Genomic DNA, 19250 nt, shown 5'->3' on the forward strand with positions numbered 1-19250 from the left:
GTTGAAACCTGTTGCATAATTCCTTTTAAACTCAAGTTTTCCTCTATGAGAGACATTCTGCCAATCTCTTAATAAATTTTAATGTAAGAAGTCACAGAAATTGGTATTATAAACTAATTAATCATAAATTAGTTTCCGTTTGTTTGTATCTTTCAATAGTGAACTAAAATTCAATGTGTCATGCCTTCAATGACTACTGTAGCAGTATGTTGTCAAATGACATTTCACAAAATCCAAAGAAATTCTGGTTGTATGTAAAGGCTGTTTAGTGGCACCATAGTTTGTGTCCAAGCAAAGCAAAAGCTGAAATACTTAACTCCATTTTCAAATGTTCCTTTCCAAAGTGGAACCCAGGAGAATTGCCCCAATGTAATCCTCATACCACTGAAAAGATGAATGAAATAAGTATTAGTGTCAGTGGAGTTGAGAAACAGCTGAAATTTATAAAATTGAACAAAGCTCCAGGCTCCGATGGGATCACTGTCAGATTCTATACTGAATTTGCAGCTGTGTTGCCCCTCTTCTCAGTATGATCTATCATAGATCACTCAAAAACCCAGTTCTTCAAAAAAGGTATAGGTCAACCTATCTACAAAAGGGTAGTAGAATTGATCCATGAAACTACTGTCCAATATCCTGGACATAGATTTGTTGATATTCTGAGCTCAGATATAATGAGGTATCTTGAACAGAATGATCTTCTCAATGCCAACCAGCATGGTTTTTGAAAACATTGATAATGTGACATACAGCTTTGGATCAAGGCAACCAGGTAGATACAGTGTTTCTTGATTTTCAAAAAAGCAGTTGACTCAGTATTGTCGAAAGTACAATCATATGGGGTATCAAGTGAAATTTGTGACTGGATTGAGGAATTTTTAGTAGGGAGGTCACATCATGTTATCTTGGATGGAGGGGCATCAGATGTAGAAGCAACTTCAGGAGTGTCTAGTGAAGTGTGTTGGGGCCCTTGCTGTTCATGTTGTGTGTTAGTGACCTTGCAGACAATATTATTAGTAAAAATCAGGCTTTTTTCAGATGATGCTTAACTATAATGAAGTACTATCTGAGAGAATTTGTGTAATTATTCAGCAGATCTTGACCATATTTCAACTTGGTGCAGAGATTGACAACCTGTTCTACATGTTCAGAACTGTAAAATTTTCCACTTAACAAAATAAAAAAAACGTAGTATCCTATGAGTGTAATATCAATGATTCACTGCTGGAATCGGCAGTCAGCAAACTCGTACAAATACCTGGGTGTTGAATAGTGGCAGAATGAGTGGGGTGGGGTAACCACTTAACATTATCATCTAACAAAGTCAATTTCAACTGAGAAGTCACTTCACAGCACATTGTATAGTAAAGGAACAGAAGTCATTGAGTTTCAATACAGCAAGATGTCATATGCAAAGGACTAATCGCTTCTGCTGTGTGCTGTTGTTACACACTGCTGGCTGCATGTTGTCTACTCATGTCATGTCATCTAAAAGTTGCTGACAGTAAAATTCAGGCTTCCAGCTGTTGTTGATGCAGTGAATCCCATCTACTGTGACAGTGTCTTTGGCTTTCTGAAGTAATCCTCTTGTAGATCCAGATTTATGAACTTGTAATTTGTGCAGATTTTTCTGTATTTGCTTTTTCACATGCAATGTTTGATAAAATTCTTCTTGAGAACAATTTATAATTGCTTCAATATATTTAGATTTTTCTTTATAATTGCCATTTCATGCTAAAAGTCATCTGTTAGTGTCTAATGGTATATTTGTCTTGCTGATTTTAATTGACAATGACATGTTATTAATGTTGTTGAGATAAAATTCACTTACTATTTTCAGCTTAAGTGTATAGCATTACTAACTTCTTTTATCACTTCAGATTATCATTTGTTCTTCTATGGTGTAAGTAGTACACAAGGTGTAACTAAATTCCCTTTACAAACTTTGAGGACAAATTCCTTATGCCAAAACAAGGGGAAAAAATCCAGTCGACAGTGGCTCTAAAATGTGTACCTTAAGACCTATCGGCACTTGCTCATCTTTGCTACTGTGAAACTCGAGGTGTCGGATTGTTGTAGGTGTTGCAGCGCTCGTGTGGGGTCTGGCGTTGTCATGCTTGAAGGAGGGGTGGGCAGTTTGTGGATGAATCCATCAAATCTGTGCTTTCAATTTTCTGAGGGTCTTTTCCCTATCCATGCATTCACAAATGTCTTCTAGCCATTCCTGCTTAGCCATTTTGCATTTCCCTCATCTGAGATGAGGAAGTGGCTGTGGCTCATATTGGCTCAAGTGATGTCTGCCACTTAGGTTCAGAGGCCATCCTCAGTTCGTAGAGGTGTTTGGTGGAGGCAGTGAAGACTGCTGGCTTACAATGTGTAGTATTGTTCCCAAAATTGATTGGGATCTTGTGTTTGAACTGTACAAGTACATTCCTAATCAAGGACTTTTATTACCATTTTTCATGAAATTGCTTTCTTTTCAGGTGAGTACAGATGTGTCTCACATTGTGTTCGATTTTATTGTCAAAAATACTTGGAAAGAAGCGATATGTGTCAGAGATGCATATTTATTGCATCCTTATGAAGTCTTCAACACAAAAGATGAAAAGGGCCTCGTTGCAGGCCAGGTTGTTCTCCGCATTCATCCAGGTAAGATGCTGAGGTACATATTTTAAATTTCTGTAGCACATTGTGTTTGATGAGCTACATAAGATAAATTATTACTTAGCTATGTTTTGGATGATAGTTGATATATAGCCATTCAGTGTCTGCACTAGCTGTTACCCACTGCTTCGCTCACATATCAGTAGTTTTGTAATGATGAGGTATAGTGGATATGTAAGCTAGTAGTTTTACAAGATGTCTGCATATATAGTGATGTAGAAACGTTTGTATAAAAAAATATATGCATTGTCTGTATGTGGGGATATAGTGAACGTGTTTATATTTTTTTGCTTTATGTCGACTCTGAAAGCATGCATTATATTTTCTAATTATATTTAAAAAATACCTTCATTACATTCATGCAGAATTTGTTTTTATGGCTGCTCTGGCTCACCAAGTACTGCGAGAGATGTTGCCACGAATGCAACACGTACCAAAAGTTTCTTCCCTCCATTTTAATGCATTATAGTGCCTAAATTCTTTTATCCTTCCCGCTACGATGACTGTTTTATGGCAAACATAGTTAATAGGTCATAATAAAAAGCAGCCTCACCAAACGTCTCCCACATTCCATATGTAAAGGTATAACTCTGTTTGTAATGCAGCCTTTAAATGATGCCATCATTGTGAGTCTACAGACGTCTACAGACCTGTAAGAGGTGTGTGACACACAGCATCTAAAATGCAACGGGCTTGTGACTGCTGTTGTATCTCTGTAGCTCTGACATTCTGCACCAAAGTTCCAGCAGAAATGCGATTGCTCTGAGGTCAAGTAACTTTCACAACTTGAGCTCTGTTAGAATTACATGCTAAGTCAGACTTATGTTTTCAAGGCTTATTGTAATAGTTTTAAATGTTGTTTTTGGTTTTAGCATCCAGTTCTTTTGTATCTTCACCAAAAGTCTCCAGCAATGCCAGGTGGTGTAGCAACTCAATATCATAAACCGTTTGCATTGCCACTGATCTATGAACTCCATGAGCCACTGACAAGTGCACCAGCATTATATGCATCCCACACATGTATACCAATATTTAAAAGTTTTAATAATACCCAAAATGATAAAACTTTGTAAAGTAGTCTGTGCTCTTCCTCAGAATTAAAGTTATCTGTACACTAAATTTCATCATAAGTGGTTCAGCGGCATAGTCGTGAAAACGTAACAGACAGAGTTGCTTTCACAATTAGTAGTAGCGTACTGGTATTAGTACAGAGAAGTATGGATTAAGAGAGACCGAGAATTGAATAAGTATTGTATTGATTACATTGCATCGTATTATATAGAACATATCAACCAACAAAAGCATTTTCACAAATATGATGAAGTTCAAAAGTGAAGGAGTAAATAGCTTTATCGAAGAATAAATATTTTTCCGTGATTTGCATAATATTCCTACACACTTCGTAAGGTAGCCTGTGTCCTTCCTCAGGGTTCAAGGTGTCTCACACCTAATTTCACGGATATCTGTTCAGCGGTTTGGTTGTGAAAGTGGAACAGAACTACTTTCACATTTATAATACTAATATGGAGATGATAACACATCAGTTATTATGAGATCACAACTCTACAATATTGATCACTTCCTTCAGAGGGCACAGTGACAACTTTGGAGCACAGCAGGTGGCTTAAAACTGGTATCATGTGTTTGTGGCTGTGTGTGCCTTTTTTTCACGCCAGTTGAAACGCAGTGGAATACATTGCCTGGTTTGTCTGCGAATCAGCACTAGCCAACGTATTTAGAAGGCAGCATATTCACTAATAATGTAGGTGCTCCACATAAATGTTGCCACTTAGAGTTCTATAGCTGTTAGAAGACGGCCTAAACACACACTTAGATTAGGTTCAGAACAGACACAGTATATGATGACTGACTGATCTAGCTGAAGTTCAGTTTGTACTGCAGTTAAAGTTCTGTCTCTCTGTCTCTCAATATACACTTTGACCATCACTTTGACTAATTGTTGACACTCAACGTTAACTGTCAGGCAACTGGAACTGGTCAGTGACTGCTGTCTCCAGATGAGAACTTTCTGAACATTACAGACAATTGTAGGCAATTGGAACAACTGGAACTGGCAGAACATCTACCTGCAGCGGCTTAAATATTGTGGTTGGTGTATTAATGTGCATCTGTTTGGCAGATGTATCAAATAGTTCCAGTTTTCAGTGCTCTCTGCAGTGACAGATATAAATTATTGGCAGATCAGTGGATTGTTTGAATTTCTTGTTATTGAAGTGTAAGATAGTTGCTAGTATGTGCGTCATTTAGGTAGTGACTGGCCATACTATGTGTAATGAAACGTTGAGCCTGACTGTAATCTGGTGTCCTCTGAAGGCTATGACTTTGCACCACATCTGGCGGATACAGCACACCACAAGGAATGACGTATCTCTCGTAGTGGTGTAACATGGTATGAGAACAGTGCTAGTTGGAAGCTCCTATGTGGCAGAGAACAGACACGAATGTCGTGCACTGTGCACAACAGTCAGTTTCAGACCCAGCAGGAATTTCTGCTGTCACTGAACCCAGGATACCTTGACCAGTTTCCGAATGAATGTTGCGAAGGGAACTGCAAGTGGTGAATCTTTAGAGTCAGGTACCTCTGCTGACAGCAACAAGTGGAACACCAGTGGACCGAATGACAAATGCTCGGAAGTAGCTGACTGCTGGCATGTTCTGTGCACACCATGTCATGATTTTGCCTCTGTTTGATCAATGAGAGCTGTCAAGCTTACAGATAGTCCGTTGAGACGAGTTCGTCTTGACCAATTCGGAATGTGTAGAGAGTATAGTTGAGACCATAGGTGGTTCTGCGTTGTGGACATTTTTTGTATTGTGACTTGGTCTCACTCATTCAGGTTACTGTGAACATCAACCAAGATGTTTATTTCAACATTTGCGATGATACTGTTGCTCATTTTTCTCCATCTTAATGATGGCTAGGCTGTACACAAACCAATTTTTCAAAATGACTAGAGCCTTGTTCACAAGGCTGCATGCAAATGTTCCTGGTTTAACAAATGCTCATGCATTGACGGGTCCAATAAATAGTCCGATATTAATTCCATAGAAAATGCCTTTAACTATTTGGAACAGCGGGTGAAACATACCAGCCGGCATCCCAGTGATTTGGTAACTCCATAGGATATAAGCATTAATGAGCGTTTCCAGCTGGTCGGGGCATGTCTGAAGGAACTTGTGGACCTCCTTTTCTTGCCCATTTGAAGGCAAGAGTTGATGATAGACCAGTATTAGCGGGGGGTCACTAATGTTTTGGCCGGTGTGCATACAAGATACCAGGTGCAAAAAAAAGGTGGTGTTTTTGCATGTATTTTTTCATGCAAGAAATCATCATCACAGATGACATCCAGTTTGTTGTGAATACAACATTCAAGTAGTCAGAATGGAGAAATATTGCTGCAGGCAACTTGGGAAGCAGTGCACAAGATTTTGGAAAGTGAGAGACTACAGTAATATTACGCTCTTGTTTTTCAGTGATAAAATGCATGCAGTGAATGCAAGCAGGTAATTGTTGATATGCATTTTATGCTGTTCCTCTTTCGTTTTGGGACCTAACTTTCCTGTCCCTTTCTGTTGTGGTTGTCTGCTGTAGTTTCATTATTTTAAATTTATATATCTGTATTTAATTGTAGTAAAAATTTTGAAATTATTTTTGTGCAGAATTTATTGAAATTATTCTTGTAAACCTGTAAATATCAATACAGGTGCTACTCTCATTATGAGAAGGAAAGGTTACATACAAAGCATTGTGCAATAAACAGAATAAAATAATGTGGATTGGAATGTGTTTTGCAGGTTGCTTAAAATGCTTTCTTTGTGTAGTATTAGGGCATACAATTTTGAGCTACATGAAAGTAGATTTGCATTTTCTGCTTTTTTTCTCCACAGATAGCTCTTACATTGTCAGTGTTATTTTTGAAAATAAGGGTGTTGGATCGTACGGAGTACCTGTGCAGTTTGAAGTAGAATACAGTAAAGGGGCTGTAAAAGATGTGAAGGAGCATTCTCAGGAGCTCAAGAATTTTAATATAGTCCGTGTTCTGGTAAGTGTGTGTTATTTTTCCTTTACCATTATTGTAATGTTAATAGGATGAATTTAGACAATTTAAAGAAAAAGAAAAATAACTGAACTATAGTCATCACTGTTATAAGATCCACATTTTCAGACTAAAGTTTTTGGGACAGTGTGTTATTCAATTAGAGCTTTTTAGGGTGAGATAAGTAACATGTCCATTTAAAACACTGAGAGGGAAACACTATTAAGACTTAACTGTGTTTACAAATTAAAGCTGTTGCTGTCCTACTACCCTTGAGATTGTAGACTGTCACTAGTATCATTTGTTGTGATTTTTGTATCTTGGTAGCAGCCAAGATTCTTAGTCATGGACTTTGATTGTGATTCAGTTTGTGTTTGTTTTGTCACCAAAAGACCAACTTTGTACCTATTGCGTGTTTTCTTCAAAGTTATTTATAATGTCTTCTTCTAATAATTGTGTAATGTGAAGATCAGTCTTTGTGTGCATTTTTAACTCCCCTTAAAAGCATGAATCTTTTTCTCCTTTTGTGGTATGTTGAATTTGTGCTATGACCTTGAAAGATTCTGCGCATTTGTTTTAGAAAGTTATGTCATTATTATTATTATTATTATTTTGTATTCAGTTCTTCCTGTCCTACAGTACTCCTCAGACTTTTTGTGTGAATCAAGTCCCTGTATCAGTAGTTGCTTGAATAGATTACTGTAGTCAGTTTCTGCAAGTCATTTTTCCACTGATTTTGTAGTCTTTACAGGACAGAGGCAGACAAACTGAGTAAACACATCAGTAGTACTTAGGTTATGGTTGTATCCTTTGAGAGTTGATTGAAGTGGTCCAGTGTGACCCCTGTGACAGACATTTAGTAGCTAATCTTTCTTCTTTCCTGACTTCTTATTAATTAAACAGTTTTAAAAAAATGTAAACCACTTGTTTCATCTTATCAGATGTGAAATACAACAATATTGTTTTACTTTCTCTGTGGTTCACATAGTAGTGCACAGGTTTGACAGTTTCGTATCGCATAGTGCATGGAATTACTGTAGAGTCTGTTCTGTGATAAGATTCAAAAAGAAGTGTGTCTCCCTCACCACAAAGTTGTCAGAAAGTCATTCCATGATGTTTTTGATCATTACCAAATCCTTGTCCTCTTGAGCTTTTCTAATTCTTGTTATTAAGTCATTTGCAAAACTTAAAATGTATTCAGACAACTTAAAGCATCTAAAAATGTAAAGTTACAACAAAATCAGTGTTAGACAATTTCAGAATTCTGTTCTAAGATTTAAGCTCGTCTTGCTGTCCTCGCAGACCAGTCCTTATTCTACATCTACTTCTACATAACTACTCTGCAATTCACATTTAAGTGCTTGGCAGAGGGTTCATCGAACCACAATCATACTATCTCTCTACCATTCCACTCCCGAACAGCGCGCGGGAAAAACAAACACCTAAACCTTTATGTTCAAGCTCTGATTTCTCTTATTTTATTTTGATGGTCATTCCTACCTATGTAGGTTGGGCTCAACACAATATTTTCACATTTGGAAGAGAAAGTTGCTGACTGAAATTTTGTAAATAGATCTTGCCGCGAAGAAAGTCTTTTCTTTAATTACTTCCATCCCAACTCGCGTATTATACCTGCCACACTCTCTCCCCTATTACGTGATAATACAAAACGAGCTGCCCTTTTTTTGGACCCTTTCGATGTCCTCTGTCAATCCCACCTAGCAAGGATCCCATACCGCGCAGCAATATTCTAACAGAGGACGAACGAGTGTAATGTAAGCTGCCTCTTCAGTGGACTTGTTGCGTCTTCTAAGTGTCCTGCCCATGAAACGCAACCTTTGGCTCGCCTTTCCCACAATATTATCTATGTGGTCTTTCCAACTGAAGTTGTTCGTAATTGCAACACCCAGGTACTTAGTTGAATTTACAGCCTTGAGAATTGCACTATTTATCGAGTAATCGAATTCCAACGGATTTCTTTTGGACCTCATGTGGATCACCTCACACGTTTCATTATTTAGCGTCAACTGCCACCTGCCACACCATACCGCAATCTTTTCTAAATCGCTTTGCAACTGATACTGCTTTTCGGATGACCTTACTAGACGGTAAATTACAGCATCATCTGCGAACAACCTAAGAGAACTGCTCAGATTGTCACCCGGGTCATTTATATAGATTAGGAACAGCAGAGGTCCCAGGACGCTTCCCTGGGGAACACCTGATATCACTTCGGTTTTACTCGATGATTTGCCATCTATTACTATGAACTGCGACCTTCCCGACAGGAAATCACGAATCCAGTCGCACAACTGAGACGATACCCCATTGTTCAAAGTCTTTTGGAATGCAGCACAACCCATTACAATTTTAAAATTTATTGTTAGTAAATGCTCTTAGGACTTAAAATGTTAACAGTAGTTAATATTTCAAGCTCATAACTGCTATATTAGTCGTCTTGAGATGTTTCGAGCAACTAAAATGACATAATCAGTTTTTCAATACCATTCAGTATTATAATTACGAAGTTTCCTATGTATAAATTCATTTGCAACTGTGGATGATAAAGATCCCTCACAACTTGCAGCTCACAGTAGATCATGTGTACTGCTGTACTAACTTGACAATAGAGAATGACAGTTTCCACCTATCATCTTCAACTGTTCTGGCATTGGCATTGTCACCCACACCCTCTGCTCCGTGGCTTCCAAGCCACGTCATGAAAGCATAAGCAGGCCTCCACAGCAGAAAGAGATGCTTGTTCGCCATTGTACTTCGTCAATGTTCTCAGCTGACACTTATTAGACCAAATCTGCACATATGGCAAACCAGGGCATGCACAGTGAGATGTTCCACACATAACAACTGCCTAAAAAACATCTCCAGTTTCAATGAACTTCTTTTGTTGGCATTAGTGCTTAGAAGTGGTAGATAATATTCCACAGAATCAACATGTTACACCACAGTAAGAAAATCAGCACTGTATAAATGCAGTATTTCAATAAACTGGACAACAAATAGTGTGACTAAGAATCTCAAAACATGGGTTAAGTGCCAAAGTATTCACTGTAGCATCCCAGAGATCACTTTTCATGTGAAAGCTGTCACCTTCACATCATACTAGGAACTGAGAATTGGCTGGAAGCCCAAGGGGAAGAATAGGGTAATTTTTAATGACAGGTATGCATCTCAGAAAGAAAGTTTAGACACCTGGAGGAGCAGCAGTTAACTATGACAAGCAAAGCATTTATTTATGACAGTCAACTAATATGAAGCAGAGTTAATGGGGCCGTTGCATTCCGATTAATGATCAGATGACAGGCCTTTGGTGGGATTGGTAGTAGTGGTGGTGGTGGTGGTGGTGGTGGTGGTGGTGGTGGTGGTGGTGGTGGTGGTGGTTGGATGTATGACAGGCCTTTGGTGGGATTGGTAGTAGTGGTGGTGGTGGTGGTGGTGGTGGTGGTGGTTGGATGTATGGGACAGGTCTTGCATCTTAATCTATTACAGGGATCTGAGCCATGAGGTACAGGGTTGGGAGCAGAAGTTTTGTAGGGATGGACAGGGAAACTGTGTAAGTTTATTGTGCGGCAGAATACCACTGTGAGAGACATGGGAAGGATAGTGGGTAGAACATTTCTCATTCAGGCCATGAAGAGAGGCAGCCAAAACTCTGGTGGAAATTAATTCCTTTGCTCCAGTCCTGGATGGTACTAAGTCACGAGGGGAAGACCCCTATGTGGGAATATGGTGGGACTTTGGGAGGTAGTGGTTAATGGAAAGATAAGGCACAGGAGATTTGTATTTGTACAAGGTTGAGAGGGTAACTACAATCTGTGAAGGCCTCTGTGAAAACCTCGGTATATTTTGAGAGCGACTGCTTGTCACTAGAGATGAGGGTTCCATAGTTGGCTAGGCTGTATGGAATGGATGTCAGTTGTTGAAGTGAAGGTTTTGCTAGTGTTTGGTTGGTAGGTAGGTAGATTTGATATGGACAGAGGTACTGATGTCACCATATTTGATGTAGAGGTCAACATCAAGGAATGTGGCTTTTTTGGGTCAAGTAGGACCTAGTGAAGTGAATGGGATTGCCACCAAATTACACTTCTCTGGCTACTACCTTTCTTCCCACCATGACCTTCATCTGTCCAGATTCAGCCAACCCTTAACCCCCAACAACGTAGTCTTGCAAAACCGTATCATTTGGGTCCAAACTCCTTGCATTACCTTCTCTCCATCTGCAAAATTCTCCAGCTCAGCAATCCCAAATTCCTGGAACCCATAACACACACTGGAACGCTTGCCCTTCAGGAACTACAGCAGTGTGCACAATGCCACTCTGTTCACTTCTTTGGGCTTCCACTATCCACCATCTCTACAACCACCTCCAAATCTTGCCCACGTCTCCTAATAGCTGACAAATATTGTCTCTCAGACCTACATCATTTACCCCACTCTCAAAAACTCACTCCCACCACCAGGCGGAAACAAGAATCTAAACAGACCCGAAACACAGTCGTGAACCTTTCTTCAAAAGCCTTAGAAGAATCAGTCCTTTCCAACGGCCCTACCTTTTACTCCACTCCCAAATTCAATCGTGAATGACTTGTTAAAGACCTTCTCTCCTTCTGCCTGTACCTACAGTGGAAACACTGTTTTGCCCACCAACCCTACCCATCAGTCTCAAACAAAGACCAATGTTGTACTCTGCTGACACAGTTCATTCCTCCATCCAACTGTGATCCACCCCCATTGTCCCCAAACTACTGCCTTTTAACTTTCCAGAATTTCTTAACCTAAAACCCTGGCTCACCATCATTGCCCAAATCCCTCAACATGCAAACCAACCTTACTTTCACATGAAGAACTGTCACCCATCACCTAAAAGCTGATCCTGACCTTATAAATCCTACTTGCTGACAAAGATTCTACCACTGTTGTTTTGAACTACAACGGTTACCTGGAAGAAGGACTCTGCCAGCTGTCAGATTCATCCACCAACAAAACCTTCCATAGTGAACCAATTCCAGAAATCCACCAGGCTCTTCACTCTTCCTCAAGGAAGCTCACTGTTCTTTAGAGACTTCACGAATGACACAGGGCCGTGAGCTGTTGCAGCCCATTCTTCCTTCCCTGGCTGCATTTTCGTGACCCTGCACCTCCACTCACTCACTCACTCACTCACTCACTCACTCCCCTCCCCTCCAATCCACTCTCTCCACTCTCTCCACTCTCTCCACTCTCTCCACTCTCTCCACTCTCTCCACTCTCTCCACTCTCTCCACTCTCTCCACTCTCTCCACTCTCTCCACTCTCTCCACTCTCTCCACTCTCTCCACTCTCTCCACCCTCTCCACCCTCTCCACCCTCTCCACCCTCTCCACCCTCTCCACCCTCTCCACTCTCTCCACTCTCTCCACTCTCTCCACTCTCTCCACTCTCTCCACTCTCTCCACTCCTGTAGCCATTCAATGTGGTGGGGCTGTTGTGTACTCATCTGACTCAGCCCCCCTGATAACACGGCGATCATACTACTGATACCTGAGCTGTTCCCTCCCATGAATGCCAAGAACTGGTTGCTTGTCTTCCTGGAGCATCTGAACTCCCGGCAAAGGCCACCATGCCAGACGGCCCTTGATGTGACTGGGTGCCACCCATGCCTCGTCAGAATGGGTGATACCCGGGTGGGTACTTGGTGCATGAAGCTCATCAAGCTACAAAAATCGGGCCATTCTCAAGTGGCAGTCTCTTCGATAGGTGAAAGAGCATTGAATCTGCTTCGTATGACCTGGCATCCTTCCGTTCCCTGGATACACCGTGAAAGGAGTGCCAGACTTGCCATCTTGGAATGAAACACTTTCCTCACAACCTCGTCTGTACTAGGGCAGACGGGGACAAATTCACCACCTCAAAACCATTGTTCTCTGTGGTGAATATCAGGGACAAGTTTGGTGAAGTGGAGTCTCTCAGTAAGATGGGCTCATACTCGTTGTTGATCAAAGCTTCTTCTGCCACCCAGTCTGCAACTCTATATGCCTGTGATCATCTTGGAATATCCAGAGTCTATTACCCCTCACCAATCCCTGAATATGGTCCAGGGAGTAATTTTTTATAGGGACCTCATCCTGCAAACTGAGGAACTCTGGGCTAATCTGTAGTGACGCTGTGTTCAATTTGTTTGGGCATGCAGAAGGGTCGCAAAGACAACCACACTAATATCGGCGCCTTCATTCTGGCTTTTTGAGGTGGATACCCTCCCAGAGAAGGTCAAGGTTATGTGCTACATATTGACGTGAAGCGACGTGTCCCACCATGTTAGGTGCTTTTGGTTCCTGCATTTTGGGCATACGTCTTCCTGCTGCATGGCTGACCCTCTGTGTGGTGACTGTGTTCCAATCCATGTGTGTGTCAATTTTCGTGACCACTATTCTTCTCGTCTGCCAGATTGGCCAGCTTACAGGAGAGAAAAGAAGGTCCAAGTGTGCAAGTCCCTGCATCACATGTCTTACTGTGAGGCTCGCCAAAAATATGAGTCACTCCGTCCGATGTTACTTTCTTCAACTTTTGCATCTGTTTCATGCTTTCCCCCGCCAACCTCTTCCTAGCCCCAGCCCCGTCATCCCTACCCCCCCTCTATCCCCCTCCACTCTACCACCTCCACTCTACCCCACTCTCTCCACTCTACCCCACTCTCTCCACTCTACCCCACTCTCTCCACTCTACCCCACTCTCTCCACTCTACCCCACTCTCTCCACTCTACCCCACTCTCTCCACTCTACCCCACTCTCTCCACTCTACCCCACTCTCTCCACTCTACCCCACTCTCTCCACTCTACCCCACTCTCTCCACTCTACCCCACTCTCTCCACTCTACCCCACTCTCTCCACTCTACCCCACTCTCTCCACTCTACCCCACTCTCTCCACTCTACCCCACTCTCTCCACTCTACCCCACTCTCTCCACTCTACCCCACTCTCTCCACTCTACCCCACTCTCTCCACTCTACCCCACTCTCTCCACTCTACCCCACTCTCTCCACTCTACCCCACTCTCTCCACTCTACCCCACTCTCTCCACTCTACCCCACTCTCTCCACTCTACCCCACTCTCTCCACTCTACCCCACTCTCTCCACTCTACCCCACTCTCTCCACTCTACCCCACTCTCTCCACTCTACCCCACTCTCTCCACTCTACCCCACTCTCTCCACTCTACGCCACTCTCTCCACTCTACCCCACTCTCTCCACTCTACCCCACTCTCTCCACTCTACCCCACTCTACCCCACTCTACCCCACTCTACCCCACTCTACCCCACTCTACCCCACTCTACCCCACTCTACCCCACTCTACCCCACTCTACCCCACTCTACCCCACTCTACCCCACTCTATCCCCCCCTCCACTCTATCCCCCCCTCCACTCTATCCCCCCCTCCACTCTATCCCCCCCTCCACTCTATCCCCCCCTCCACTCTATCCCCCCCTCCACTCTATCCCCCCCTCCACTCTATCCCCCCCTCCACTCTATCCCCCCCTCCACTCTATCCCCCCCTCCACTCTATCCCCCCCTCCACTCTATCCCCCCCTCCACTCTGGCCCCCCCCTCCACTCTGCCCCCCCTCTCCATTCTGCCGCCCCACCCCCTCCCCCCAGTCAAAACATAGGAATGTGAAGAGGCAAAAGTGAGACAGGAATTTCGTAAAATTTTGTTAATGTTTTGAAAAGTGTTTTGTTTCGTACTTCATTTTTTTGCTGGAGTAGAAATGTAATAATTCGAAAAGAAATCATGTTGTGTTGACTGACTTGTGCTGATATCTATGGTCCGAATGAGTCTGGAGCTTTGTTGTAGTTCTCTGGTTATGTTATTTCATTTCTGTACCAAATACTTTCAACATAATTAAAATTTAATGTTGTTCCAGGTGATAAATGTCCAGGATGAAGACAACGTGCCTCCAGATGTTATACCTCACGAACCAAGCCCATTCCGGCGATTGGAGTGGGATGATGTGGAGGCCACAGTGGAGGGGACTTGGCCTAATGGGTATGCCAGGCCCTTGCCCTTTTTTGTGATGATTGAAGTCTGGGAAACTAAACCACTCTGCTTTTGAATAGTTATCAGTTCTATTCACTTTAGTTCTCATTCTCTTCATCTGCTACTTATCATAAAGAGTTTTAGTTTATGCAGTTTGATAAACATGCATATGTGCATCTTAAAACTCCACATTAATTATATGTTGTAGAAGACAAATTGGTAGCTTTGAGAAAAGAAGAGTGAGGGCAACAAACATCAAATATGTTAAAAGACAAGGCACAGTAGAAATTCCTGGATAATACAGGAGATATTGCATTTAACTGACAAAAGGAGAAAATACAAAATTTGCATTTAATAAAGCAGGCGGACTGAAATACGGATGTTGAAAAAATAAGATTGACAAAGTACAAAAATTATTAATTGGGACTAGCTAGACAAAAACTGCTAGACCACTGGAATATGCATGACTAGGGGAAAGATGCAGCCTGCAGGAAGAAAGAGATTTTTAGAGAAAACAGAAGTTACTGTATGACGACTACAAAGAGCTCTATGGCAAGATAGACCTAAGCAAATAAGAGCAAGCTGAAAGGTGGAAAGAATTTTTAGAAGGACAATAAAACTTAAGATTATATTATAGAAGGAGAATAGGAATTAGGTGAAGATGAGATAGAGTATATTATACTGTGAGAAGAGTTTGACAGAGCAACAGTAGGCCTCTGTAGAAATAAGGTCACAGGATAGACGGCATTACTTCAGTTTTATTTTGGAGCCCTCGAGAGAGCCAGACAAGACAAAACTGTCTAACCTGGTGTGCAACATAGAGCAGACAGGTGAAATACCATCAAACTATAAGAATAATGTGATTCCAATTAAAAAGCAGGCAGGTGCTCACAGTTGTGAACACTGTTGACTCATCAGTTAAATGGTGGTTGCAAAAATTTACATAAATTATTTTATTAGTGTTTCTTATTGGGTTTCTCAAACAGGATAACCTCCCAAGGTTACTTTTTAAAAATTGCTCTTCTGACTGGTTTTATACATACCATTCATCTTGCAGTAGTGCTTGCACTCAACATCGTCAACGTCTCTTGTCTGTCCAAAATTTTATTCCTCTATTGCTCCCTATAATACAGTGGAAGTTATTCCGTGATATATTAACAAATGTCTTATCATCCTCTTTCTTCTTGTTTTCAGTGTTTTTCAAATGTTCCCTCCTTCACCAATTCTGTGGAGAACATCCTCATATAATTTTTAACATCTTTATATAGCACCATGTCATACGCTTACTTTGTCTTGTTTTCTTTTCTTCCCCACACTCCTCAAGACATAAATTCTCAGGAATTCATTGCACGAGTTACGGCCAGTGTTTGATACTAGTAAAATTCTCGTTGCCAGGAATGTTCTTTTTATCTATGATAATCCTCTTTCCATGCTCCCCCTTATAGAGGCCTTCAGTATACTCATTCCATCTATTTGCTCCCTCCAATTAAACAATGGAATTCCAATGGCACTCTTAATGTTGCCGCCCTTGCTGGTAATTTTACAAAAAGGTTGTTGAGAGTTTTTTTTTATATGCAGAGTCATTCAGATGATCTTTTGATTCATATTTTATTGCGTTTTTCCCATAGCCATGTCATCTTGGCTTCCAAAGTGACTTATATTGCTGTATACCTGTCTTTCCCTAAATGCATTTTTTTCTTTAACCCCAGGCAGCTTTCGCGAATTTGTGTGTTGCACCTACAGGGTCTGGGCCATTGCTCCCATTCTTGCTTTCCAGGCTGTTTTTCCTTCCCCATGCCCCTCCCACCTCCATCCTCACTCCTTTCCCTCTTTCAGTATTCTTACGTATGTCAATCTAGTTATCCACCTGATATCCTGTATTCCTTACAGTTTAGTTTCCCTTGCCTTTTCTCTTTCATCCATCCTTTTTGGCATTTTTCTTTCTTTGGTGTGAGCCATTTGGGGGAGAACTCCCTCTCTTGCATCTACAGCATGGATTGCTCTCATCCCTTTCTTCCCCTCTTCCTTCCCTGCGGTACTCTCCATCTGTCCCACTAGTAACCAGTATGTGTTGCCAGTCAGTGTGGTGGGGCTATTACGTACCCATCTGGCTGTGCCCCCTGACTACACAGATCACACATCTGATATGTGATCTGTCTCCTCATGTATGATAGGAGTGGTTGCTTGTCATTCTGGGCCATCAGAACCCTCACAAAGGCGGCCATGCTAGACGGCGCTCGCTGTGGCTGGGTGGTGCCCATCTCGAGAGCCCTGATCGGAGTGGGTGGTATCAGGACACATGCTTTGCATATGAAGCCTATTGACCTCCACAGATCTGGCCATTCTTCTACAACCATCTCTTCAATTGGTAACAGATCATTGAATGCCACTTATTGTAACCCTGTGACCTTCCCTTCCCTGGCTACACCCAGGGAGAAGAGATAGGCTAGCTGGATTGGGGTGGAACACAATCCCCGCTACCTGGTCTGTACTAGGCTGGACGGGGACACATTCCCACCATAAAGCTGTTACTTTTTGTGGAAAATATTGAAGAAAAGTGTGCTGAAATGGAGTCTCTCAGTAACATGTATTCAGGTTCCCTGTTGATCAGAATTGCTTCTGCAATCCAATCCACAGCACTTCGTGCTCGTGGTCACCTTGGCAACGTCACATTGTCTTGTTACATCTCACCAGTCTTTGAATATGGTCCAAGGAGCCGTTTTTCATTGGGACCTTATCCTTCAAACTAATGATGAAATCTGGGCCAGTCTGAAACAACAGGGCATTCATTTTGTATAGTATGTGCAGAAAGGTCGTAAGAACAATTGCAACAATACTGGCCTGGCTTTCGAGGGGGTATACTCCCAGTGAAGGTCAAGGTTAGGTGTTACCAGTGTGATGAGAAGCCGTACATTCCATTACCTATGGAGTGTTCTCAGTGCTTGCGTTTCGGGCGTATGTCTTCCCGATGTACCACAGACCTTCTGTGCGGTAACTGTGGAAGCCCATTCCATGAGGGGAGCTCCTGAGTTTTGCCATCTGTGTGCATAAATTGTCATGACCATCACTCTCCATGCGCACTGGAAGTAAAGGTTCAGTTTGTAAGTCCCTTGATCAGTTATCTTAACTGAGGCTTGTCAAAAAAATGACAGATTTCGCCCTGTGTTGGTAACTTTTACTTTCACTTCTGTTACATCCTTTCCCCTCACCCCTCTTCTTTACCCCAGGTCCATCCCCGTATCCTCTCCCCCTTCCCTGCATTTGCACACTCTGGATGTCACTCCCCTCCCCTGCTGAAGAAATGCTTCTCTCCTTTGGCCACAGGACACAGTCTGTGTGCCCAAGGTCTCCCACTGTTTTCCAGTTCTGGATCTTGCAGAAGCCTGCTCTCCCTTGGTGACCTACTCTGCTCAACCAATGAAAGAGAAGAAGAAGAAAAAAAGCCTCAGGACAAATCTCCCCTGGTGTACCATGAGGTGCCATCTCCCCCTTCGCAACACGAGTCTTGTGTATTTATGGATGTCACCCAGTCCATGTTGCTGACGGATGGTGACCTGGTGGTGTGATTGGCTCCATCCTGCTCACCTCTCATTTGGATACGCACCACTCGCTTATTCAGTGGAACTATAAATGATACTACCGTCATCTCCCAGAGTTTTAATACCTTATTACCTTTCACTCAGCAGCTCGTGTCTCATTTTACTGGTGTTCACTTACCAACCCTTCTTGAGTTCTGTGCTTTGTCGGAACTGGGTCAGCCCTTTGAGGGCTTCCAGTGGCACCTTCATGTTGGCCTTCTGACGCCACCTACATCTGCTGCTGTAAGTGCCCTCCAGCAATTCCCCCCTCGCTTCCTCCTCCCTGGGGATTTTAATGCCCAATGCCCATTGCTCTTTGTGGGGCAGTGCTTTTTCATCTAGTCGAAGGCTCCTCATTGACCACTTTCTTGCAGACAACGACCTGTGCCTTCTTAATTTTAGTGCCTCATTTGTCTGCCATTAACCTTTAACTCTCTTCCCCTCACCCCCCCTCAGGGGCTCAGCATTCGTTTGCTCAGTATAGGCTTGACAACCCTGGGGTTCCTGAGCTAGGTATTTGTAAGCACTGCAAGCCCTCTGTCACCATAAGCTCTGAGCGTGCTTCAGCGACTACCATGCAGCGCAGCTGTGGAATGTTGTGTGTTTCTGAGAAGGGGGGGGGGGGGGGTCTTTGCTTGATCGCCTGTACTGCGAGAAAGGTACACACACACACACACACACACACACACACACACACACACACACACACACACACAGAGAGAGAGAGAGAGAGAGAGAGAGAGAGAGAGAGAGAGAGAGAGAGAGAGAGATAAAATCTCAACCTCAAGGTGTGCTATGTGCTGATAAGATGAATGGCTGTTGAGGTAAAACAGTCTGTAGCAGGCAACCTCTGGGCACCTGCCGCCCTCCAGTTGTATCACGCTTGCTCAGGCATGCTGGGCTCTGCCTGGGTTGACAG

The 19250-nt window shown here is 42.5% G+C and overlaps 1 protein-coding gene across 1 annotated transcript in view; it reads left to right on the forward strand.

Moving 5' to 3' along the window:
• LOC126278093 (putative helicase MOV-10) overlaps window positions 1-19250 on the forward strand; it is a 280795-nt gene that overhangs the window by 84392 nt on the left and 177153 nt on the right. Inside the window, exons 5-7 of the mRNA XM_049977939.1 lie at window positions 2484-2649; window positions 6574-6728; window positions 14641-14762. Of these exons, the coding sequence (XP_049833896.1) occupies window positions 2484-2649; window positions 6574-6728; window positions 14641-14762 (443 nt within the window). The remainder of the gene's footprint in view (window positions 1-2483; window positions 2650-6573; window positions 6729-14640; window positions 14763-19250) is intronic.

This window comes from Schistocerca gregaria, chromosome 6 (assembly GCF_023897955.1).
Source record: "Schistocerca gregaria isolate iqSchGreg1 chromosome 6, iqSchGreg1.2, whole genome shotgun sequence".
NCBI classification, from domain to species: Eukaryota; Metazoa; Arthropoda; class Insecta; order Orthoptera; family Acrididae; genus Schistocerca; species Schistocerca gregaria.